General features: G+C 41.1%; 2 protein-coding genes across 4 annotated transcripts in view; one reads left to right on the top strand and one right to left on the bottom strand.

Moving 5' to 3' along the window:
* The window catches only part of il16 (interleukin 16), a 38,724-nt gene extending 23,405 nt beyond the window's left edge, over positions 1–15,319 (top strand). For all 3 annotated transcript variants that reach the window (XM_080438173.1, XM_080438172.1, XM_080438174.1), the window contains 15 exons: positions 333–582; positions 1,656–1,773; positions 2,171–2,303; positions 2,607–2,694; positions 3,942–4,234; positions 4,753–4,890; positions 6,037–6,186; positions 7,449–7,554; positions 8,143–9,350; positions 9,842–10,011; positions 10,630–10,795; positions 12,688–12,789; positions 13,054–13,297; positions 13,689–13,817; positions 14,489–15,319. In XM_080438173.1, coding sequence (XP_080294299.1) covers positions 333–582; positions 1,656–1,773; positions 2,171–2,303; positions 2,607–2,694; positions 3,942–4,234; positions 4,753–4,890; positions 6,037–6,186; positions 7,449–7,554; positions 8,143–9,350; positions 9,842–10,011; positions 10,630–10,795; positions 12,688–12,789; positions 13,054–13,297; positions 13,689–13,817; positions 14,489–14,652 — 3,459 coding nt within the window. In that variant the 3' untranslated portion in view covers positions 14,653–15,319. The remainder of the gene's footprint in view (positions 1–332; positions 583–1,655; positions 1,774–2,170; positions 2,304–2,606; positions 2,695–3,941; positions 4,235–4,752; positions 4,891–6,036; positions 6,187–7,448; positions 7,555–8,142; positions 9,351–9,841; positions 10,012–10,629; positions 10,796–12,687; positions 12,790–13,053; positions 13,298–13,688; positions 13,818–14,488) is intronic.
* A 234-nt stretch (positions 15,320–15,553) lies between these two features.
* stard5 (StAR related lipid transfer domain containing 5) lies at positions 15,554–23,814 on the bottom strand. Its single transcript, XM_080438197.1, has 6 exons — positions 23,282–23,814; positions 22,091–22,143; positions 21,492–21,624; positions 20,962–21,079; positions 20,161–20,254; positions 15,554–19,879 (listed from the first exon to the last, which is right to left on the bottom strand). Exons 1-6 carry the CDS (start codon positions 23,369–23,371, stop codon positions 19,732–19,734), a joined length of 636 nt encoding a protein of 211 aa, XP_080294323.1. The 5' UTR covers positions 23,372–23,814; the 3' UTR covers positions 15,554–19,731.
* Between the last annotated feature and the right edge of the window lie 1,393 nt (positions 23,815–25,207).

Here is a 25,207-nt window from a genome sequence, read left to right as displayed (position 1 = left end):
TATCTATAATCATGTATACAAATAGTGTAATGTGTTTTTTCCATTTGTAAATAAATGAGTATAAAGTAGTATGCTTATGCTATTTGTGTTTTAAGGATATTTCTATCAGTATAGCAGGGTGCATACATTTAAGCCTCACGTGAAATGTTTCTATTGGATCTTGTTTACAGTCCATTTCATTACTTGTTATCAATGTCACTCACCTCACTCCATCTATGTACAGTAACAATCTGATCTACACATTCAGTGACTTCCTGATTGAGATGAAATCGCTAAATTCTTGAAACACTGCTATATTCTCTGTTTGTTTTTCTCTGATTCTCTCTCTGTAGCAAATCAAAAAGGGTTTGCTGACTCTGGCAGTGCGTACCAGTTTGCGTATGGGTGCCCTATGTGGCCAGACTCAGGTGGCCCAGCTGTGCAGGTCTCGTTCCCTCAGTTCCAGTACCGGCATGGCCAGGGTCAGCGCTGATATGGGGGATTACAACTACCTGGCCAACGTTGGAAACAACACACTGGCGGTGCCGGGCCAGCCGGCCAAACCCAGGGACCGCATCATGATGGAGCTCACCCTGCAGAAAGGTCAGTTAAAGGTCAACGTGTAGCCTGTGTGTGTGTGTGTGTGTGTGTGTGTGTGTGTGTGTGTGTGTGTGTGTGTGTGTGTGTCTGTGTGTGTGTCTGTGTGTGTGTGTGCGTGCGTGCGTGCGTGCGTGCGTGCGTGCGTGCGTGCGTGCGTGCGTGCGTGCGTGCGTGCGTGCGTGCGTGCGTGTATGATGAATGTTTTTGTATGTCTTGTATCATGTCCATACATTTTCTACGTGTGTGGACATTGGCAAGTAGTTTACTAAGCAGTGGTCAAGGGGCATCTCCCTATGTGTCAGGACAGGACAGTGATGTTTGGCGGTCCACATTACAGTTTTCATTCTGGAAGTATGACGCCAAGCCACTTAATTGGAATTGCATGTAAAATAGACATTTATTATGAAGGCTTAAAACCTATGTTTTGCAACCCACATTGACCTTCAGTCAAAGTGCATTTGGTGTGCTTCTGCTAATAATAGCAAATATAGTTCAGTATACAGTATGTTTTAGCTCAAAGTATTATGATGTTATTCAGCAATTCATTCAATGTTGATTCAGAAATTTGACATGGAATTAGTTTGACTTCACAGGTAGAATACAATAGGCTCTATGCACAGCAGCCATATTGGAAAGAAATTGGGCCTCTTCCTTACTTCCTTCACAGGTGTTACCAATTATACTAATGAAGGCTCTGTTCCATTTAGTGTAGCACAGTGGTTCTCAAACATTTTAATGTCAAGGACCCCCATAACTCTGAGAGTGTACAAATGGAACCAAATGGACCCGTAAGGGGCCTCTCTCAGAGTTACACACCCGTAAGGGGCCATTTGGAACCCCCTCAAGGAACCATGAGGGTCCCTGGACCACCCTTTGAGACCCACTGGTGTAGCAGAGTGTTTCCAGTGAGCCAACATGCACAATATCAGCACCCTGACTCTGTTTGACCAGAATGGAACAGAGCCTTCATTAGTATCATTGGTAACACCTGTGAAGGAAGTAAGAAGAGACCCAATTACTTTCCAAAATGGCTGCTGTGCATAGAGGCAATTCTGTGTGCGTGCATGTGTTTCCAGAGGCTGGTGTAGGTCTGGGTATAGGACTATGTTGTGTTCCCTCCGGCGATGGCTGTCCTGGGATCTACATCCACACACTGTCACCTGGGTCTGTGGCTCACATGGACGGCAGACTCAGGTAATTTCACCTGGTTGAAAATGCAGAAGAATACACCACCCGGTTCAATAGCGGCTGGAGACCTGTGTTGCATCACTTCCTCACTTAATTTCTTCTCTTTCTATAGGCTACTGTTTACCAAAGGACATGGTTATTACACTTTATCAACACATCCCCTTATCTAAAAGATTCACCAGAGCAATTCCATTTCTATAGACAGACTGTGGTGATCATTCTTCGAACATTATTGTTTTTGTGTGAAAATAAATAGGTGAATGACTGAGAAATATCGCTTCCTAGCCTCTCACTTATACTTTGACCTCTCTCTCTCTCTCTCTGTCTCTATGTCACTCTCTCTCTCATATTTCCACCAACAAACATCTACATGTTCTCTTCCTCTCTCTGTCATTGACTTCAGATGTGGAGATGAGCTCGTGGAGATCAACGAGACGGTGGTCTACAGTATGGCTCTCAACGACGTGTACACAGTGCTGAGCCAGTGCACACCAGGGCCCGTCCAGATCATCATTAGTCGACACCCCGACCCCAAAGTATGCAACCTTATGGTCGTGCTGCAGTAATAGTGATATATCTTATTTCATACACTGTAAAACCCTGAGTGTTCATTTAACTCAGCGACTGGTCAAATGTAACCAGATGGACCCTTAAGGGTCCATTTGGTTACATTTGACAAGACAAGACAAGAGTCTAAAAAAAATGTATTAACGTGTTTAAGTTATACTTTTATAATTACATCGGTGCCAGCTGCTTGGGCACTGCTGCCCTGTCCAAAATGTCCATGTCTTTATACTTATTACTCACATATGTGTGGATTCTCTTGTTGTGTGTTGAAGGTGTCGGAGCAGCAATTGAATGACGCCATCGCCCAAGCAGTGGAAATCAGCAAGATGAAAAAAGACAAGAGCCAGTGGAGTATAGATGGTAAAAATAAATGCATTTATATAATATCTTCCATTCAGTAATGTTTGAGATTGAGAATTTCCCTTAGGGGTCCATAAAAATCATAAGCATTTTTCTCAACTAGAGGCAAGAAACGGTTTACTTATCTTGTAAAAGTAAACATATTTTCATGCTTGTATGTAATCCAAATTACAGGTCTGTGTTAGTTTATTTCCATACACCTTCACAACTATGAATTCAGTTTAAAAGGAAAGGTGGCTTATAGAGTAAAAGCGCATACAAGGCATTGAATCGGACCCGAGGCTCTTTGCTCAAATAAATGTTTTTGAGCAAATCTCAAATCATGACAATATTCACAGAGCCTCTATGAGCTCAGTCACTCAAACGGACGATCAAATGAGTTCATGACATACATAGTTTCATTGGTAATGCTATAGAATGCTACAGGAATGACATTTGTTTGTAGGCCGACCTGAGATTTTTTTTCAAAGGCTTATGATATTCACATGTATTGTTCAACAAGATAATATCAAATGAACGTTTTATGATTTTTGAACCACCCTATGCACTATGCACTATCACATTTAGAGGCCCTCAGTTGTGGAGCTCTCTAGATGCATCACTTACAGTAAGTCACAATCCTTCCCAATATTTAAGAAACATTTAAAACAATATCTCATTTCTTCCTTACTGTAGTCCATTGATTTAGTAATCTTTACAATTTTTTTTCTTTTTTTTTGAGCAGTTTTTATTTCTTTATTTGCACTACTGCTCCCCTTGTAAACTATTATTTTATATTGTTCTTATTGAACTTTTCATCCTGTTATTTAATGACCTCTCCCATGAAGGAAAGGATTCCAAATATGCCTGCCGGCTTCTTCCTTTCCTTGCACAGCAACTTGAACATCATTTGATATGTATTGTTTCTATATTTTTTATAACATAACAATGTGCTAATAAACTAAACTAAACTAAACAAAACATTATATTGCATAAGTAATAAGTAATAAAACAACAAAGAACAGCTTTGAAATTAACATTTGAGATGTTAACAGCTTTATTGTAAGTTGTAAAACAAAAAGTACAATTATTTTAGGCTTACGTTAACCACATGTTAATCCTAAATGGTCTGACGAGATTTAGGACTACAAACTGTAGTTGCATTGGGCTTTAATGAGAGAACAAACAAATGTTTTCCCTTTTTGTCTTGTTCTCTCTCTCTCTCTCTCTCTCTATCTCTTTCTCTCTCTCTCCCTCCCTCCCTCCAGGTCTGCGTAGGCTTGAGTCCTGCTCTCACAGCAGACAGAAATGTGAGCGCTGCATGGAGAGGAGTTTCAGCCAGCTGACAGCACGCCGAGCCCAAAAGACCATGACTCGCTCCTGCAGCGACAGCAGCCAGCCCCAACTGCAAAGCAACCACCCCCACCCACACCGCTGCCCCGGCCCCGGGCTGGGCCTCGGAACAGGCGCCAACCTGGCCCCAACCATCACCATCCAGAACCTACAGAACACACACCACCACCCCCCGCCACTCCGTGTCCACAGCTTGGAAACCCCCATGGTAACCAAAAACATCCACGTGCTTTATGTGATAAAGTCACATTGGTATCAAATGACTATATCAGGATCTAAGCTTTCTGAAGTGTGTGTGTGTGTGTGTGTGTGTGTGTGTGTGTGTGTGTGTGTGTGTGTGTGTGTGTGTGTGTGTGTGTGTGTGTGTGTGTGTGTGTGTGTGTGTGTGTGTGTGTGTGTGTGTGTGTGTGTGTGTGTGTGTGTGTGTGTGTGTGTGTGTGTGAATTGTCTCCGCCAGGCCGAAGGCATGGTGGAGAGTATGTTTTACCCTCTGTCCGTCCGTGTGTGTGTGTCCGTCTCAGCCAAGCTAACATTGGTCAAGCTTCACGTGACATCACAATATGTAATATAAATAGGTAAGACAGTTAATCAGGAACAGTACTCGCCTGGCGGAGACCTGTGCTCCGAGGAGCACATTTTCTAGTTTGGATCTGTAAAGGGACAAAAAAAGATTTTCACTTTAAGTTTTAAATGAACACTTTGTATTTCGCTCTGCATCTCCTCCAGCCCATGGCAGAGTCCTGGTCTAACAACAGGCTTTCTGTGCCAGTGTACGCTGATGACGACTACAATGTCCCCTACAACTCTCCTGCTACCAACCTGTCAAGTCAGCAGGCCTTGGACGTGGCCTTTAGGGGAAACAAGGTACTTAAAATGGTCGTTCTCAATTGATATGCATTTGGCTGTGGACCCCAATTTAATTTTTTGCAGAGATCCCCATGAGAGAAGATTTGTGATTTGTGTTTCCAAATTATTACAAATTGTTGAATTTTTTTTCTCGAGATGTTTCAAAAATAAATTATCGACAAGCTCCCAACTGATGCTATTTTCTAATAGCCAAAGTATAAAATTGGATTACAGTAGTTAACCTGTTCCTCATATTGCCCCTGGAACCCCCTCAAGGACCCCACTTTTAGAACAACTGACTCAAACCACATCGGGTCAAGGCTCACACTTGCACTCGTCCACATTTAAACGATTTATAGGCTACTTTGTCGTACGAAGTGTGGCGCGCCTTAAATAGCCAATCTATAAGCTCACAATGTGTGAGCTTAGAGTTTAAATTAAGCATCACATTTGTAAATTAGCTATCCATTAGTCCTTGATGATGCATCAGCCACGTAATTGCAACATCCCCGGTTCAACAGCGGCTGGAGATCTGTGTTGCATCACTTCCTCACTTCATTTCTTCTCTTTCTATAGGCTACTGTTTACTATGTCAGCACTGTCCAAATTATACTACTCACACTACTTCGGGGTAAATGTCAGTACAAAGGAAATCTTTGTGTCGAAAATGTGTCGTATGTTGCTTGATAATTGAGGCCCAATGTGCCAGAAATGCTCACACTCAATATTGTTGCTGTCAGGCAGAAACCTTGTACCTCTGTATTTCAACTTTTAATGATTTTTTTAAATATAAATTAATGTCTTACTTCATCAATCATCATACTACAGTACACACACAAAAAAACGCATCGCACCGCAACACATTGTGAGCTTGTATATCTGCTATTTCTGATTATCATTATTGTTTTGTAAAAGTGAAAGTAGTTAAGTCTGCCTGTGGGTTTTATAAATACTGAACTAATGAAAAGTATTAACAGGAGCTTGTGACTAGATAATAACTACATTGGATCCATTGGAACACGGGTCCTTTTTTGACCATTTTATGAAAATTAACTGTTTTGAACATACAAGGTTTCCTCCCGACAGCGACGATACTGTATGTAAAAGCACAATACCATTTTCCTCAGTAACAATGACATAATCCCATCATGCTTGTGTACACAGTCATCGTCCAGGGCTTGTGTCCCACTGAGGAGGCACTGCCCATCCCAGGACGTGAACAGTGAGGAAGGCTATGCTGGAGACTCCAGTGGTTCTAGTAGGGGATCACCAGTTAGAGAGGACAGTTTGGGGCTTTCACACAGTGGATGCCAGGTACAGCAACTCATACACATAATCCACATTACAATATCACATGAATGGGAAGTTTCAATAGTTGGAATTGACGATTACAGTCACTGTCAAAAATGTCACCAGTATGTATTTATAGTTATTAACAGTGTAATAATGATTCTACATTTATTTATTTTTAGTGACTTTTAGTTGAGATTTTACAATGAAAAGGGTATCATAATGGGGTTTTATTTGAGCTAGCAATTGTTTTTGCAAACATGTGTCAAATGATTCAGATTGTACTGTATATTATTAGTCTGTACTACAAAAATTACAATGAGAGATAAGAACACATAAACAGTGATGTTTCAGTGTTCATCACTATCAGGACTTAATTGTGTGTAAAATATAACAAATCTGCCTCCTTAATCTGTTCATTCAATCCTTCATAATGATTGCCCATAAAGGCCATTCAAAGTAATAGTGTGATCAAAGAGGTTGTCAACTGTAACGGCCTTGTGTCTTTCCTTCCTTTCACTTTCGCCTGTTCTCATATTATTCATAACCACACCCCTGCTTGTCTTAATGTACTAACCATGCCCCACCATACAACGTTAGTAACCCTTAATGCACTTGCTCTTCCTCCACGTGCCTCTCCAGTTGTTCAGCAGTGTGTACAGAGCCTTGAGAAAGATCATGAGATTACTCTTTAGAAATGTATGTGAAGTGAAGCTTTCATGTCCTCTGCCTTGGCCTGGTAAATGTTCGCATGGGGGGTGCCATTGGTTTGCTTGTTTCTATGATCAAACATAGATCAAACTAGCTAAGACTTATCTTCATGGAGCAATTCTTTGTTACTATTTACTGGAGGGTTCTACAGCATGTAATGTACGGTATACTGTTCATAGCTGTATGCTCCAACCATGGCCTTGAAACTATGAGAGTAATGCAGCCATTATGAGGGATGTAAGTGTATAGTGTCTAGTGTGCTGTTGAAAATACCAGTCACGTGGCTGTGTTTTTATCGTCATGCTTAATGTGAATGTTGTTTGTTTGTGTCTGTGTGCGTGCGTGCACGCATGCGTTTATGTGTATGCATGCCTGGTCTGCCTGCACAAAGTGCTCCTATGGTATCCTTTTGCATTGGGACTTGTTACAGCTATTGGCTTTTAGTGACTTAATTTGATTGCGTTGACGCATGTAGATTGTGAGCCTGAGCGGAAGCGAGAGTGTATTACTGCACCTCATGTGGTTTATTGTGAGAGGAGTGCTCCACATCACTGCTTCCTGTTTGTGCACACCAGGAAGGAGAGCAAGTGAGAGAACCATCAGAGGGAAGTGGAGAGTTCCTCACGCACACTGCTGAATGTCCCCCGCTGTCACCCTGCACAGAGGACAGGCTCCATAGAGGTAGGACACGTGCTATTATCCTAAACCTGGTCCACACGTCAAATACTGAGTGTTAATGTAACTAAGAGAGCATATAAATGTAACAAAATGGGCCCTTACAAAAAAAAGAAAAATATTTTAAAAACGTTGATGATTATGGATGTATTGCACCTATTCCTACAGTACAATTTGACATTGATCTGAACTTGTTCTAAATAATAAGCTGAGCTTATGATTAGCCTTTCAATACACCAAGATCCCTTTATCATTGGAGAGGAGATTTCTTACAGTATCATTATCTAAAATTGGAACTGGAATTATTTATACACCTAAAGTTCAGTTATTAAACATAGAACCTTCAGCCTTGGTGCTCACTTGCGTAAGCAGAGCAGCAGAGTTGTGTTGATCATTAGCATTAGTTCAGGATCATTGACCTTGACCAAATTGAACTTTACTGTGGACAATAATGCACAGGAGTCTAAAATGTGATACATTTATACCAATAAAATGTAACCCTAGTGCTCACTTGTTTCAGTTTGGTAAATGTTTTTTGAAATGCATGAACTGTCCGTGCCTAGTCATGCTACAGTATCTGTGCTCTGTGGACAGGTGATTCAGCAGTCCAGATCCTCTCCCAGGGTAAGAGAGGAGTTCTGAGGAGGCAGCCTCGTGTTGAACAGCACGCTTTACAGCCGCTGCACGATCCGTGGGTGGTTCGCCTTACAGACAGCTCCCCTGGAGATCCAGAACTTCACTATACCACAGACAACACGCAGCCTGTGAAACCCCATCATCATCATCAACTCAACACGCAGAGCGCTGGCATCATGAGTGACCAAGAGAACACAGTTGAACACAATGGTACAGCATCCCCACACCCTCCTTCAGAACCCGATCCCACGTCAACCGACCCTGACAGTCCCCAGGAAATGAAGAAGGGGCCTCCGCCGGTAGCACCAAAGCCTGCATGGTTCCGTCAAAGCCTGAGAAGTATTCGAAACGAACGCTCCCAGCCGGAGGTAGGCAAGTCTGTGGATCAGAAGCCTGCGGTAGGACTCAGTAGAATCTTTGGAGTGAATTTACGGTCCACCTCCTCTGCAGCCAACATCTCATTCAAACAGAAGATCCACTCGTTTGAGACCTTCTCCACTCCTGATAGTCCAGAGAAGAGCGCCAGCAGGAGGCCTGTGGCTCCATCCACCTCCCTTCCTATAATAGAGAGGACACCTGCCAGGGATGACCGCACTCCACTGCAACACTGTGTGACAAGTAAAAATGAACCTTCCAAAGAGATCAATGTACCCTGCGTTGAGAAAAGGGATCATGTAACCTTCTCATCTCCCCTCTGCACCAACATCTCATCGCCTATTCCCGAAGCTAGTATCTCGGCGGCGGCCAATTCCTCCAGTGCTGAACCTCCATCCCCTTCCCTCGATAACACTGCTGCTTGCCCACCTTCCGAGACAATCAATGCAGAACCCAGCGCAGAGATAAGTCAGTCAGTTCTGGTCATCGAAGACGACCTTGATGTCTCACCACCCAGCCAGGAACCAGAGCTTCCACAAGCAGACCAGGAAACAGACCCACTTGATGTGTCCTCTGAATCTGATGTACCCTTGCCTGGTCAGATGCCACAGAGGTCCTGCAGTGCAAAAGGAAGCAGTCTTCTAGAAGAAGATGGAGACCAGAGCCGAGGGAAACAGCCCATCGTGCGAACAGACAGCCTTCCCTTGAACGCCTCTCCTCTACCAGACGGCTCCGTCCTGAGCGGCCTCGAGGGCGAGAGTTTAGGGAAAATACTCACCTTCAGCAATCAGGTATTTTACACCTTTATTATACTTTATTATACCTGCGGCAGTGGCTCAGGAGGTAGAGCGGCCGATTGTGAACCGAAAGGTTCCCTGTTAAATCCCGGGCTCCCCCAGAGTTAGTGTCGAAGTGTCTTTGAGCAAGACACTGAACCCCTAATTGCCTCCGATGAGTAGGTTGGTGCACATTGATACACCGCCGTCGTCGGTGTATGAATATGTGTGTGAATGGGTGAATGTAATGCACATTGTTAAGCGCCTTGGATAAAGGCTCTATATATAAGCACCATTTACCATTTAAAGGTGTTACGTGCCGGTGTCTGTCAACTACAAGAACTTATTTTTGTAGTTGTTATGTTTCTATTATAATGTAAATGTAGTGTATTAATGTGAATAAACAAAATACATCATGAGGTATTATTCCTGCGCTGACTATTATGGTACAGCAGATAACCGTGACCAGTGTATTTCAGGGAATTAACTCTTGTATTTTCCTCCAGATGTCCCATGCATTAATGCGCTCAATGCAGTCCCTGCCCATGTCTCCCAGTCCCGCTGGCCGCAGTAATCCTTTTTCCACAGATCCCAGTGGCACTGACTCCAACCCGCAGGAGTCAGAGCCAGCACAGAACCCTGGACCAGACAGCAATGACAAGGGCTTTTCTGTCAGGTAAAACTCCAACAGACACAGTCAGGTTGTTGTCTACTGTTGTTGTTGTCTGTAGGCCTTTGTAAAACTATCACAGAGCGTGGGGAAAGACACCATAGATGTAGATGTTAGTGGAACTTTTTTTTTAAATGTTTTAAAGACACTATTCTCTCTATATAAGGCACAGAGTCGTTCAGTGTGAACTACATATATCTCTTTTAGCTCAGTAAAGAAATGTGTTGAGAAAGATTGTTTCACTTCCTCTTAAGATACGACCTTAAGATAAAGAAGCCTTCATTTAGTCTCTGGTGTCAAACATACAGAGGGTCAAACGCAGCACAATTATCCACCCTTTGTAGAATTACATCATAGATAACTGACAGTTATAAAAAAAAAACATAAGAGGAATGTATAATGTGTCATTATGATGAGTCAACATCCGGCACGTCACGCGATACGTGTGAAGAGCTTGATATACCTTGTTGTGCGTGGTGTCACACACAAAAAATAGCAGATCTATAAGCTCACAAGTTGCAGACACATTGTGAGCTTATAGATCTGGCCTTTTTGGTGCACAACATCGGCGTGAAAGGAAGTGTAAATCTGCCTGTTTCTGATATTTCCTCTTTATGGTTGCAGCTTGGCCAAACTGAGGGAATGTACCATTGAGCGAGGAGAGGGGACTATGGTGGAAGAGGCAACAGCTACTTCTGCCTGCGTTCACTCTGCCATTTCAGCTATCCCTTCACAGGAAATAGATAGTCTGATCCAGGAAGTCAAAACCATGGATGAGGAGACACTGAAGGTACAGTAGTGAGTCAACATCTACCTTTTTTAGTATAGTGCAGCAGATAACTGTGACCACTGTGCTCAGATTAAGGTAGATGAAGGAAGGTCCCCGCAACATGTGGCATTCAGTTTACCAACGCTTACACTCAAAGTGGGTGCACCTGCCCTTTTGCCTCAAAGTGCCCATTTCCAAATCCGTGGCCCTTATCAAAAAGAACATTTGGCAAATCATTATAATTTCACTTTCACAATTATTATTTATAATTATAATTTAAATGAGCTGGCTGCCATCAGTCAGTTTTAGTTTCACTTTTCACCTGATGCAGTGATGTCAAAGTACCCTCCCACCTCGTTAACCTTGCAGCTGCAAACTACTTTAGTTGTCTTCAGACAGGCATTCATCAAGCATGGTAGGTCCACTCCCCCATCAACAAATTGTTGCTTTTGTACCTCACGTTTTGTGCAGACTAAGAACCCGGGGAACATAGGTATGACCCCAAACTGAGATGTGTATATTTCATGAGCTTTTGTTAGCTTAGTTTGTACAGAGTCAGGTACATTTCTTCCCCATTTCCAATCAATGTGATAATTAAGTAAACTGGCTCCTGGCTGTAGCTGCAGAATTATGTCTCCCTTGTCTGCTACTGCTGAAGCATGCCATGCATGTTACTGCATTATCTGTTTCTCACCTCAAATGTTTACAGATACACATTTTAGTGTACTGTTTAAGTTTAAAACAAGTAAAGCACTAGTATCCAGCCTAGCAGAACCAACAGTACCTCTACTGTATATTTAAAAGCAGGTGTGTTTGGAGGAACATGAGTTGAAGGTGAATGAATTTACTTTTGCCTTTAAGCTAGCTCATTGTCATTATAGTTCACTTACTTTGGAATTTACAGTCTTGCTCTAATAACATAAGACATCCAATGTACTACATTTCTGGTGTGAAATGGCACGAGGGATACCCCAAAAAGACCCCCCCCCCATAAAAGAAAGAAAAGAAAATGGGCTCACATGTGCCTTTTATACACTTTGAGCACCTGCCCCTTCAGTTGTCTCTGCATGGCCCTGCTAATAAGCATTATACCAAATTGTGGCATGCCATTGTTGATTATGTGTATCCATCATTGTTTGTATCAGTGGTTGAGGGGAAATTGAAAGTGAATACATCATGTTCTAGCTACAGTAGCAAATGTTTTTGAACACATTATTAGATTCACTCATTGAATGTTTACACACAGCTGTTAGCAAAGAGCAAAATAACATGGATGCACAGCTTTCTCAACACATTGAACTAATCTGTATACAGCAGCTGGTTGATGGAGCACACTTTCTCACTTTCTTGCACCACTGGTGGTTGTGAGTTCCTACTTCCTAGGTGCTTAGTGGGCAGAATTTAAACATTGTGAACACATAGAGTTGAGTATTGTAACTTTAACAGTTAGTCTTTATGACAGGATGTAAAGGTATTAGCTGTGTTTTAGATATATGTGTGTGTGTGTGTGTGTGTGTGTGTGTGTGTGTGTGAGTGAGTGAGTGAGTGATTGCATGTGGCCTGATGGTATTGTGAGAACAAGCTGCTTGTTTCTCCTGGTCAACTACAGAGCTGTCCTGCACCTCAAACCATCTGGGAGCCATAATGTGCACACAGCATCTGTTGTTTATTAAGTCATCATACTGGCATCTTTCTGTGAAAACGGATGACTCTAAACACAGAGAGCGGCTCTGTGAAAAAGATCAGTGCATGTGCTACAAATACTCCTACCAAATGTTTTCAGATGTTTAAAACAGAAACATGTCAATACTGTACATAGACGAGTGTAGCGAGCTGGGAGCTGCTCGTTATGCACAGGATGTGAAATATTGAATCAATCATGTTTTGAAACAATCGCCTTCTCTTCTTCTCAGCAACTGGAAGACATTCATGTTGTTATTCTGCACAAAGAAGAGGGAGTTGGACTGGGTTTCAGTATTGCTGGAGGGACAGACCAGCAGAACAAGGAGCCTATCGTGAGTAGGAACGCCCAAATCCCCACTGCTTTTCAAGCTGGGTTTATACTGCACGGCAAATAGTCCTAAAATCTACAAGCCCACAATGCGTCCGCTGCGGCGAGCTATGAGCTTGTAGATCGGCTATATGTTCCATGTGCAACACAGTGTGTAACAAAGTATATCAAGCCCCTATGATTTGGACTCTGCGCCCATTCTAAATGAGGTGTTTTTGATTCAAATGACATCCCTTGTTTGTTTCACATCCATCCATCCTCCATGCAGGTCCATAGAGTGTTCCCTAATGGTCTGGCTGCTCAGGAGGGGACCATCCAGAAAGGGGATGAAGTGCTCTCTATTAACGGGCACACCCTGCATGATGTCACACATACTGATGCCACCACCACCCTGCGCGACGCCCGTGGCATGGAGCTGGCAGTGGTGGTGGTCTGCAAGAGGCCAGAGGTGGAAGGGAGAGTGGGAGGACAGGTTGATGAAGGAAGCAACAAACGTGGTAACAGCCCAACAAGTGAGTGAAGCCTAATGTGCACTTTCTTTATCTAAGGACAGTGTTGGAATACTTACAAATAACACCTAACGCTGCAACCAGTAATACTGCCATATTAGATTTGAATTTATTAGATTCTTCTTAGTTTCTATGGGTTTATGTTGCTACAGTGGCTCAAATAAAAGAATAGAAGATAAAATTAACAAATTAACAAATGGCCCTGGAGATATTATGTAAGTGTATATAATGTCCTCCATTGTAAATGTCTCTTTGAATCTGTAGTGAGTAAATTCATAACCTTATGTGTTATTTCAAAGGTATCTGTTAAAGCCACTGTAATGTCAAAATCACACTATTTTGAAGTAATATTTTGTGCGAGAGTTGAGTTTAAAACTTGTGTGTGTGCCGTCAGTGGACGAGCTTCAAGCTCCTGTGACTGTGGAGTTGGAGAAAGGATCTGGGGGAGTGGGATTCACTCTAGAAGGAGGAAAAGGTTCCATCCACGGAGACAGACCCCTGGTCATCAACAGAATCTTTGCAGGTACCCAAATGTTAGATCAACAACCATTCCTTTCTGTGTCTTGGTGGCGTAGTTAAAATACTCACCCGCCACTGTAGAGGTCCAGGTTAATTTCACAGGCAGCGTTGCCTGTACCTTAGCCATGCGCTCCATCTAACCCAATTGACAGTGTTTGGCCGTGGACAGCCAGCAGGGGATTTTTACCATTGTCACTGGACTAGTTAGCTCCATAAAGAACCTCTCACTCCGCTATACAGCTCCGAGATGAGGTTCTATGTCGTTCTCATCCGGAATCGGTGGAACGTCCGCCAAGGCTCCGCTTTTGTATACATCGTATCCCAAAACTAATGGTAGATTCCAAACTGCACGGATGTTTAAGGTTTGGTTCGGAGCATAATATTTTAGGTCCGGAGCGAAACTACCCGTTTAAATCGCTTATTCAGTCAGCCTGCGGCCATGTTTCCTATTGTAGCCAAACCGGGAGCAGTACTGGCAGCGGACGTAGGGGGGTTTTCCGGGTTGAATGGAAAACATGGCCACCTGAGTACTATATGTGATTGGTAGTCTAATAAAGTGTTTCCCGATTACACTGCAATTGAAAAGCAGTGTGTAACCATGCAAAGTTTGTGGATTTGTGAACCACCATTATGAGATCTTGTGTAAGTGTTATTTGTGTCATTTGTATGCGTTAGGTGGTGCAGCCGAGCAGAGTGGTCTGCAGTCAGGAGATGAGTTGCTGCAGGTCCAAAGTACCTGTCTCCAGGAGATGACCCGCTTTGAGGCCTGGAACTTCATCAAGGCCTTGCCTGAGGGACTGATCACAGCTCTTATCAGGAGAAGGGAGGACACAGAATGACAAGCACATGGAATACTGCAAATGTACTGACGCCAAAGACAAAATAATTTACTTTGGGTGCATAGCTGCAATTTTCTAAAATTGTATTCAAATCTCCATCAATGCTGCAGTAACGTGACACAAGATATGTGAAGAATCATATTTGTCACCTTTTCTCTTACACATACAGACACCACACCAAAAATCAATACTTTCTGTACACAGTGAAGGGCATAATTAATTAATAGCACACTCTAGGTACTGTGAAGTGCACAATGTTACTTAACTGTGTATCAGAGCTGCCTTAAAACTCTGCAGTCACCATTCAATTTAACTGGTATTTGCACACACATGAAAGAGAATGGACCTTATTTAGCTAATTGTTTACCATGGAAAACTTCTGTAAGCTAGAGGAAATATGACACAGTATACTTATACAGTATTTTTCAAGTAATACCAAACACTGTTAAGCACTTTCATTTTGTCAGTAGCTTTGATTTAAATCCTGCCATTTTGCCATCTATCCATCGTTACACCAAAGACTTAATTGAAATTTCTTCATATAGAGTATAACACACAAAGCAAAAGTAATGTTTTTTTATGAAGGATTAAATATGATTTTATAAAACTGTTGATGTAAATAAGATACATCTGCTCTAAAAGATGACAAAAAAGTAATATAAAACGATCCAAATGCGTGCCTTTATTTATCGTGTCTTTGTATGATAATACTTTCCAGATATGGAGCCGTTAGTTTGATATGTGATTACTTTCAAATATTGTAAGAACTTGCTGTGTTTGCACCCATGTGAAAATGCACCCGTCACCAAGACTTCTATTTAGGTGTACAAGACACACCGATGACATGACATATAGAAGCTGTCAATCAGCTGGGGGAAGAACAAAAGGTGGAGAATATCGATTGATTCTTACTGATCATTTTAATAGTGATGCCAGTCAAATACAAAATGTGTCGGGTACAGTTACAGTACAGAACAGTCCATTTCATGTTCGGTCAAACAAACATTTGGGTCACTCATTAGCAGCATTTGCTCTTGGTTGGAAGAATAAAATTACAAACATTACTTTTGACAAGTGCTATTTAACATAATAGGTTGCACACGTGGGTATCAACTTATCAAATTGATGTACCCATAAAGACAGACTGTAGAGGTAACTGCCAAAATACAAGAAACACCAATATTAAGTGTAAAATGGGTATTAGCTACGAAAGTACCTTGACCTAGAAGTGCCGGAAACAAAAAATACCAAAGAAACCGTCAGTGGTTCTGAGAAAATTCAAGCATTGTGCATTTTTTATTTTGCCAATCCTTGCCCCCTTTTCTCCTAATTTAGTCATTATGCCAATTCTCGTCACATGGAATCGCATGCCGCTTCTTTTCAACTGCCAGCGAGGAGGAACGCCCATCACGTATCATTCAGAGATTGTGGAATAGTTGCCTGGCTTAATTCCTCATATTCAACACCCCTGCCACCCCCAGCCAATTGTGTTGGTTCGACACCAGGCCCAAGGTCATTATAGCTAACTTTAAATAAACTAAAATTGGAAATAAAAACTAAAATCGTAGAGAAAATGTCCTTTAGTTTGTCAATATTTCATACATAAGTCATTTAGCTGTGCCAGATTTAAGCCCCATTAAGAATTGTCACAATGTGCAACACGTGATCTTATAGATCTGCTATTTTCACTATTACTCTGAGCTTTGTGAATCTCACCCCTGACTACTCCATATTACAATAAAAAAAAACTGAAACTAGCACAAAAACTAAACCAAGGCCACACTAGAGCAGAGCTGAGAACATTATGAATGGCTGTCCCTATAAGGGGTTAAGTTGTCCAAAGCCATGTCCAGAAATACTTATTCTAATACACTTACAGCATATTGTTGGTGTTTTCTTTCTATTTTGGCAACTACCTGTACTGCTTTTTAAGACAATACAGCATAGCAAGTACTAATTTCTGACTCCATTAATTAAACAACAAATGACAAACAGCCTTAGATCAACACATAGTAATGAAATGTAAAAAGCAAGCAAGCAAGCACACTTAACTTGTAGACAGAGGTATGCAATTGTAATTTTTCCTTAAGATTACCCCCTTACAATACAGGGAAATGGGTTATATAACTTCAAAAAGAAACATTAAAGTAGCAACTACAAGAAAGAAAATAAACAATTAGTTCAATTAAAACATGGTTCATCATAGTACATGTGAAGGATCTGAACCAAAAGGGTGTGTAGGAGAGACACAGCACCAGTACATGACTTTGAACTACTCGTATTCCATCTTTCCGTGGTCTCTTATCGTCTACTATGGGTGTTCCATAATGTAGTAGAGGTGAATTCTAAATTAACACTTGTGCTAAAAATTTGACTAGAGCACAATCTGACGAGCATAATCTGTATAGACAAGTGTCTCGGGCCCTCATAACTCTGAGAGTGTACAAATGGTTCCATTTATATAGTAGAAAATGTTAAGTTGATATTTCAACCCTTGCGGGTCTTCATCAGGTCTGACGAAGACCCGCTAGGGTAGAAACGCTGTAAACTTAATACATTTTTCTACTGGGAACTAAGACACAGCATGCAGACTTCCCTTACTTTTCTAATGTACGTATTTTAGTTCAGCACTTGTAATTTTTTGGTTGGGATGTGCGTGCTTCCCTTTGGACTCCGTTTCCATTTATATAGTCTCAGAGTTACAGGCCTGTAAGGGACGGGTCCAATTCATGATTTTGTTAACTACTAATAATTTGTCAACAATATTGACCACCCTGAGTGGTTAACTGAGGACACACTGAGCTCACGGGTCCAATGTTGAGGGGTGCAAATACCATCCGAGTAGGGGTAACCTACCAACCACATCACTACTACCACCAAAAAACAAGAAAACATGCACCCAATGTCCAGGATGAAGTGATTTCTCTACAGTGGACACACTGTTGAAACGTCTTGTTCTAGACAGATGGCAGTACTATCCCTTTAGCGTCCAGTACAGCAGTACACATTTCAACAAACAATGCTCTGTAAACTAAGCTGCTTACATTTAATATACAATTAAATAAAGCCATTCCCTTTCTAAGTTAAGAACGTTCTTCAATGAACTCTTTTGTGAATAATAATGCCATGTTTGAGAGAGAGTATATTATATGAAAGTATTTGTCAAAAAAAAAACGTTGAGCTGCTGGTGATGAATAGATAGGAAATAAGTGCCCTTCTTCCATAGATTCAGCATAATTTGCTGGGGGATCCGATAGCACTTGCTGCCACGGTGGATGCCAACATATCAGTGGGCTGAATGGAGATGTGGGGTGGTGGTGACAGACTGGCAGTTGAATAAAATCATGTGGCAAATAAACTGCTTTTAGTTGGAAGAAGTCATCACAAGTTATATGTGGCAATATTTTCATGGTTTCATATCTAGTCATATTTAAATGATTAGCTATGAGACCTATGCAGAAATTACCTGGCAATTTTCTTTTCTACCTCCAAATATTTCTTCTGTTGACTAAGTTTTGTTGTTGTACTTAATCACCTCAATACACCAGCTCTGTATAGTCTAATAGAAAGTGGAGCAGCTGTATTTGTGACGGTATTGAAAATCAAACCTTCGGGATTTCTAAATACCCTGGTATACCTTTGTTTTTTTAATATATTTATATACAGTATGATTGTTTTCTGCACTTAATAACACCAACAAACCAATTATCTTGGTTAAAGGTAAGAGGAGACAAGTAGAATTTAGAGAATCTATGAGGTATGAGTCAGTGTCCTATCCTTGGAAATGTGATTCCATTTTGTTGTCAGTATGATCCATGCACCATGCATGTTTTACACAGTAAAGGAGGAATGAAGTGGAATTACATAGTTACAGTACAAAGAGGAAAGATATTACTTTAAAACACATACAAAATATATTTTTTCTCTCTACTTCACTGGGAGGAAGTATGCTCTCCTTAGTGGGGAATTTAAAGTTTTAACTGTATTTTCTTACTTTTTGTTTGTTTATAAGTGAGGTTTGGCAAATGCTAGACCTCCCTCTTCTTGTGGTGCAATTTACAGTGCAATGTGTATGTTTGCTTTCCAATATACGCCCGGACTACACCAGGCTTTTCAAAGAGCGAGTATGCGTGGAATTTACTGCGCGCGTACAGCGCGTTTGGAAAGTTCCAATTGATATCAATGATACCGGCTACACCAGGCACGGATAACGCGAGCCCCGCATACGCAAGCTTTCAAATAGGATTGGATCTATTTCTGCGCGTGCGCGTATGCAGGGCTCGCGCCGTAAGAGGAGACAAGTGTTTGCTGTTGTATCTGAACGCAGTAACACAGGAATACAATAATTTAAAGTGCTATTTTGCTCAAGGAGGTATGTGTGAACGTGCGGGGGGGGGGGGGGGGGGGGACTTTTTACAGAATGCATCTTAGTCAACAGGTTAAGGCCATTTTGATTCAATTTAAATTTTAAATTGAAGTTAACTCAGCCACCGTCCCTGGCTCCCAAGCTGTGCAATTACAACCCCCTCCCCCCTGTCAGGACTGTAAAGTCACTCCCCATTATATCTGAAAACTACACCTCACCCTCTAGCACGCCTGTTGCCCATTGTTGATAGATGCTACTGTGGGTATACTATGCAGATATACTGTATGTTGGTTACTTGTTCACTTATTATGTACATTGTGTTATTTATAGGCATATACAGTTTGCTTAACCACAAATGCTAAGAATGTTGTGAAGATAGCAAGTTGTTTTTACAGAGATGCTAGGTTTGATGTTTACCCGGTGACCTAGTTACTTTACTTTGTAGCATTTCATTGTTTTACTTACATGACCATTTACTTTTTGTTGACTTGGGTTCATGGCATTTACTATGACCGTTCAGTTTGTACTGTAAGTTGCTCTGGATAAGAGTATCTACTAAATACCCAAGTTGTCCCTCCTTCTCTCCCACTCACCATTAATATCATACCACCATCAACATCCCCAATCCTTGCTGTGTTTAGGGCCGATTAAAATGGAATGGAACGCTGGTCTAACCAGTGACTGGGCCTCCAACATCCAGTCACTAGGCCCAACTAGGACTTGTAGGACTTAACAGCCTTGGCCAGGTTGCTGTAAAACTCAGCCATGCTGGAAGGAAAGAATGAGTCGACCACCGATCGAGGAAGGAAACCACCTAAGTCAGTCTGGAAGAAACTGTAGACCTGCGTTTTGTTGGGCTCTCTGGAAAGTGAGAAGAAAAAAAGACATACTGTAGATATAAAGAGAGAGACACATGAGATCTTGGTGTATGAGTGTCTAGCTCAATGCTGACCCCTTGTGATCAAATACTGTCTCTGCGATACAATTCAAGAAACACATTTCTGTACAATTACATAATGTCCCCGTGCAAAGGGAAATGTAAAGGCATTTTAAGCTTAGGTGAGTGAGCAATATCTCATGCAAACACACTGCTTTTTTCTGACCAACTTATAAATGCTGACTGAGTCATGTAATATACTCACCCTGAGATGGGTACGCAGATGCAGCCGCATGGGTGGTTGAGGCCCCTGACGTAGCCTGACTGGGGTGGGCAGCTGGGGTGACTCACATTGGTGGCTGTGGGAGTGGAGAAAACGTGTACTGTCAAATTAAAAACACAGACAGGGCTGCATAACAAGTAACCATGTAGCCGTGATGCTTAAAAGTAACCATGATGGTTAACTGTACACACAAAATGCTTCACAGTCAGCAGCATACAAGAGAAGATTATGGTTGCAAGCAGTTTGGAATAAACACAGGCAGCCAGCCCTGTGCAGCTTCTCAGTCAGCGTATAAAATTAAGGTTGCAGTTCAGAACAAACACAGGCAGCCAGCCCTGTGCAGCCTCTCAGTCAGCATACTGTATAAAGTCAAGGTTGCAGTTCAGAACAAACACAGGCAGCCAGCCCTGTGCAGGCGTGACATCTTAAAAGACTGACCCGCATTTCACTACACCATCCCTTATCCCAGTTTATTCACCTGTGTATAATAACAATGGTAAACACATTGTGTCGAGTACATACAGCAGGTAATGCTTTATGTAAGGATTTAAAAAACTAAATGTAAGTCGACTAAGTACTGTTACACTCACACATAGTCTGTGTACAGAAGAAGGAAACAGTAAAGAGTTAAAGTGCACTGACAGCATAACAAATGGATTCTAAATATGAAAACAGCCCATCACCCCTGCTGCGTGGTGCAGTGAACCCAGGGAACACATGCTGTACTATCTTATAAGTAGAACAAACAGTAAAGGTCAATGCAAGGACCAGCCATTTACGCACCGTTTGATGCAATGGTGCCATCTTCATATTGCTTAACTAAAATAACGTCTACAAAGTCTCGTGGAGCTATAATGCCCATAGCTGCTGAGGGTGTGACTGTTCGGCAAACAGAGATGTCCTGGGAAGGATTGGGAGACAAGTCAGTGTAGTTAAAGCCTCGATCAACAAAATTATGTAATCAGTATTGAAACAATAATGGTGTTTTGTATATGGTGGAAAAAACGTTGGTGTTTAAAAATAAAGAGATGAACTGAAATACTGTCCGCATGGTGATAAACTGAGTTAACAAATAATGTGACGACGTTAGTCACTTAAACTCTATAATTTGTCGTAGGACAGATAGCGGAAATAGCCGTGCGATGCGTTTTGAGTTTGTAGATATTTTCTATCTACAAACTATTTTCACTCTTTTTTTTAAATAATAAATAATGAATTGTGACTATAATGCTAGGCTTAATGTGGTTAACCTAACTCCAATCCTAACCTAACCTAACAACAATAATCACAGAAGAATGAAGATTCAAACAAACCTCTTTAACTTGTTCCAAGAGCTCAAACTTTTTGACATTGTTGTCCCACTTAACTCTCAGTCCTGTGGGTACTGGCTTAAGACACTCCCACACCATGTCTGTGCTTCCACTGATCACCCCTTCTCCCTTATATCTACAAGATGAAAGGGGATAGATAGATTGATGTGGCAGAACTCTGGCCTAATCAATTAGATTCATGTATTCTGAGACAGGCAAGTGATTAACATAAGGTATTTGACTTAATTTTTTTATATAGCTTTTACTGACATTTACCCAGGCTTTAAACAGTCACAGACCTACAAAATATAAGCAATAAAGTTGATATCCAATTCAGAATTACCTCTGTATCTTTTCTCAGTTTTTTATTTTTTAAGGGGGTGGTGCTCAAGCAGCAATTTTGTAAACCTGAGGTCACTGTTGACACAAGTACAGTATGTCCACACAGTGACAGCACACCCATTACACAAATAATAGCAAAGCTTTCCTGAAATGTCGACTATATACAAACATGTGTGGACTTCATAAATTACAACTTGAGTACAATATGAAAAGGGGGAAAGTAACACATTTAGATTTGTATTGTATGTGTGTATTCTCACACATTGCCAGGGAACTCAGTGGAGGGACGCCAGGACACAATGACATCATGATTCTATAAAGAAAACATCAGAAATTCACAATGAATTAACAACTTGTGTGGGGGGGGGGGGGGGAACTGACATTGTTCACGTTCAGGGTTCATCGCCATGCCAGCTAGTGGTGGACATTTTTGTCAAAATTCAATTTTTGCCATGGACATACAAATATTACCAGAAACAGAGCTAGCCCTAAATGTATAGTATTAGTGCTGTGGTCCTCAATTGGGTTGAGGGATCTTTGGGGTTCCTTGAGGGTGGTCCAAATGGATCATTATAGGTCTGTAACTCTGAGAGTGTACAAATGGATTTCGTTTGTAATACACTCTCAGAGTTATGGGGGTCCTTGAAAACAAAATGTTAGAACCACTGTCCTAGTTTAGCAACTCTTAGATCAATTTTTTTATATCTGGAATCTAGAGTTGCAATACCAACCCTTAACAGACTTTCATGTGTTTTTTTTCCTGCAAACTGCTAATAAAGAATTCAATTAAACGACTGCAAAGTTTGTGCAGGTGATTATTTTATTAAGTGTTGGAGTTTGGAAGCGCTTGTTGGAAATCACTCAATGGTCCAACGTAACACCTGTTTCGAAATGGCACATAATGCAGGAGGAAGCAGGACGTTGCGTTATTGAAAACGAGCGCTTCCAAACTCCAACACTTAGAAATGATCACCTGCACGGAATTTATTGACAGAAAGTAGGTCAACGGTGGATTTTTATGAAACAAAAACTTTGCAGATACAAAGAGGATAATAATCCAAGCTTTCCGTAATGAGTTTAACGTTGTTTAATACAATCAGATAGGACTTTCGTGTTTGGATGTATGGGCTGTCAAGGGTTGGTAATGGTATTGCAACTCTAGAGTCCAGATATTAAAAATAGGATCTAAGAGTTGCTTGCAGCTATATGTCCTAGTGGACTCCTAATGTGCCATGATAGTGTCATAGTAAATCAGTGTCATACATATTCAGAAGAAACCCTGGAGAATGACATTCAGTAATTGGGTCGGTCTTTATGATCAAAATAAGAACATTATAATGTTATGTAAAACAAAATCTGAAAATTTGCCACGGACAAGGCCACGTATTGCCACGGACACATTTACGGTCATTGATGACCCCCTGATCAGGAGAATAACCGCAATCATTTACCGATTTCTTGCAGACTTTCCAGCCGGACTCGTCCTTCCTGTAGCTCTGCAAGCAGTCAGCCACTGCGTTGGCTTTCTCTTCAAAATCCATCACAGTGTTAGTACAGGCTGCAGCTGAGATGATGCACACAATTCACTCACAGATGTGTGGATAACGTAAGAAGGATGCCTCCTCTTTTTACAAGTATAATAACCAGGCAGCACAGCGTAGCCAAGCAATCCTGCAGCACTAGTGTTATAGCAGCAATAAAGCCGAGCCAAGGTGAGCCTGTCCCTCCACTAGCTAACACAGCTAGCTGAAATGAATGAACTTGACGTGGAAGAATGCACCCTTTGCATCGTAGATTTGTGCAATAAGCTAGCAAGCCCAAAATGCACAAAAACGTTAGAGATAAACACTATTAAAAGAAAATAACAACCACGACATTCTCAGCTAGCTTTCGGGGGAAATATGTCTGGCTCTAGCGACTGAAATATAAGCCATATTTTTTGTACAGTATTTCAAACCCCTGGAATTTAAAAAAGAAAAATGGAAAACTGGCTTCTTCTCATGTAGCTTCTTCCTCGATGTTTGACGCAAAGGCTGCTGGGATGTGTAGTCAAATGAACACGTTTAGCCACAGCGCACCGTACAATCCAATCAAGATCATGTGTTGAAGAGTTTAGGAAGGATAATGTGTTGAAGAGTTTAGGAAGGATAATGTGTTGAAGAGTTTAGGAAGGATAATGTGTTGAAGAGTTTAGGAAGGATAATGTGTTGAAGAGTTTAGGAAGGATAATGTGTTGAAGAGTTTAGGAAGGATAATGTGTTGAAGAGTTTAGGAAGGATAATGTGTTGAAGAGTTTAGGAAGGATAATGGCATTAAGGAGCTCAGTCAGTACAAATGTCTCAGGAATTAACTCATTCTGAACAGCACCCGAGGTGATGAGAATCAACTTGGACACAATAGAGAGCAGGTGAATATTGGAATTTACTCAACAAGCTTGCAGTGGTGGAAGAAGTACTCAGATATTTTACTTAAGTAAAAGTTGCAATACCACAATGTAGAAATACTCTGTTACAAGTAAAAGGCCTGTGTTAAAAATGTTACTTGAGTAAAAGTACAAAAGTATTAGTATAAAAATATACTTAAAGTACCAAAAGTAAAAGTACTAAAATGTTTGAAAATTGCAGATCTACAAGCTCACAACGTGTCGCATCGTGACATGTTGTGAGCTTGTAGATTGGCTTGGCTATTTTCAAATAATGTGTATATATATATAATAATGTGTAATGTGTATAAAATAGGGCTAAAGTTAATGGTTAATGTAAAAACTTTAAATGTAATAACTGTTCCCCATGGCCCCATCCTTCGCGTGTGTCTGTGCACATTCTGTGCACATTTTGTACACATTTTGCTAATCCAAACAGTTGATTGGAAAACATTGTAATTGTGGACAAAATTGGCATTCCCAGTTAAAATGTTTTACTTCAGTTTCACAAGGTTATAGAGTTAGTTAGTTAGCCCTAGAATGGCTGTGGTATTACAGGCATTAATACATGAAATTTAGCTATGTAATATCATAGCTGTTCTAGGGCTAGGTTAGAGTATATGGAATGTCAAAGTTTTTAAACTGGTTTCTGAATCCAAGTACCCCCTTCCTACCAGACTACCACATTTTGCATAGAAAAAATTGACGTCAAAAGTAAAGTTTTGATGTCAAAATAAAACAGCATAATGGCAAATAAGTATTCCTTTCTATTCAGTAACAGTTGTGCTAGTCAAGTTTGTATTTATTTAATTTGGTTAAACACTACAAGCGGGTTTAAACAAAGTCTGTTAATGTTTCCTCATTACATATTTATAGTAAAATACATGTTTCCATTTTCCAAGTTCTCTCATCCTCTGTAGTTCCGAGTACCCCTAGGGGTACGGGTACCTCCATT

This window comes from Gymnoscopelus braueri (assembly GCF_963280865.1).
Source record: "Gymnoscopelus braueri genome assembly, chromosome: 1".
In the NCBI taxonomy this organism is placed as follows: domain Eukaryota; kingdom Metazoa; phylum Chordata; class Actinopteri; order Myctophiformes; family Myctophidae; genus Gymnoscopelus; species Gymnoscopelus braueri.
Note: the sequence above shows the minus strand (reverse complement) of the source record. Positions and strands in the feature narration are given on the sequence as shown.

Bases quoted from the DNA above. Each gene is read 5' to 3' on its own strand.
- stard5 (XM_080438197.1), bottom strand. From the start codon at position 23,371: ATGGATTTTGAAGAGAAAGCCAACGCAGTGGCTGACTGCTTGCAGAGC. The intron at 22,144-23,281 runs GTAAATGATTGC...TTTTCTTTATAG, and splicing joins GGAAAGTCTGCAAGAAATCG to AATCATGATGTCATTGTGTC. The intron at 20,255-20,961 runs GTGCGTAAATGG...CCACTCCCACAG, and splicing joins TGGCACCATTGCATCAAACG to CCACCAATGTGAGTCACCCC.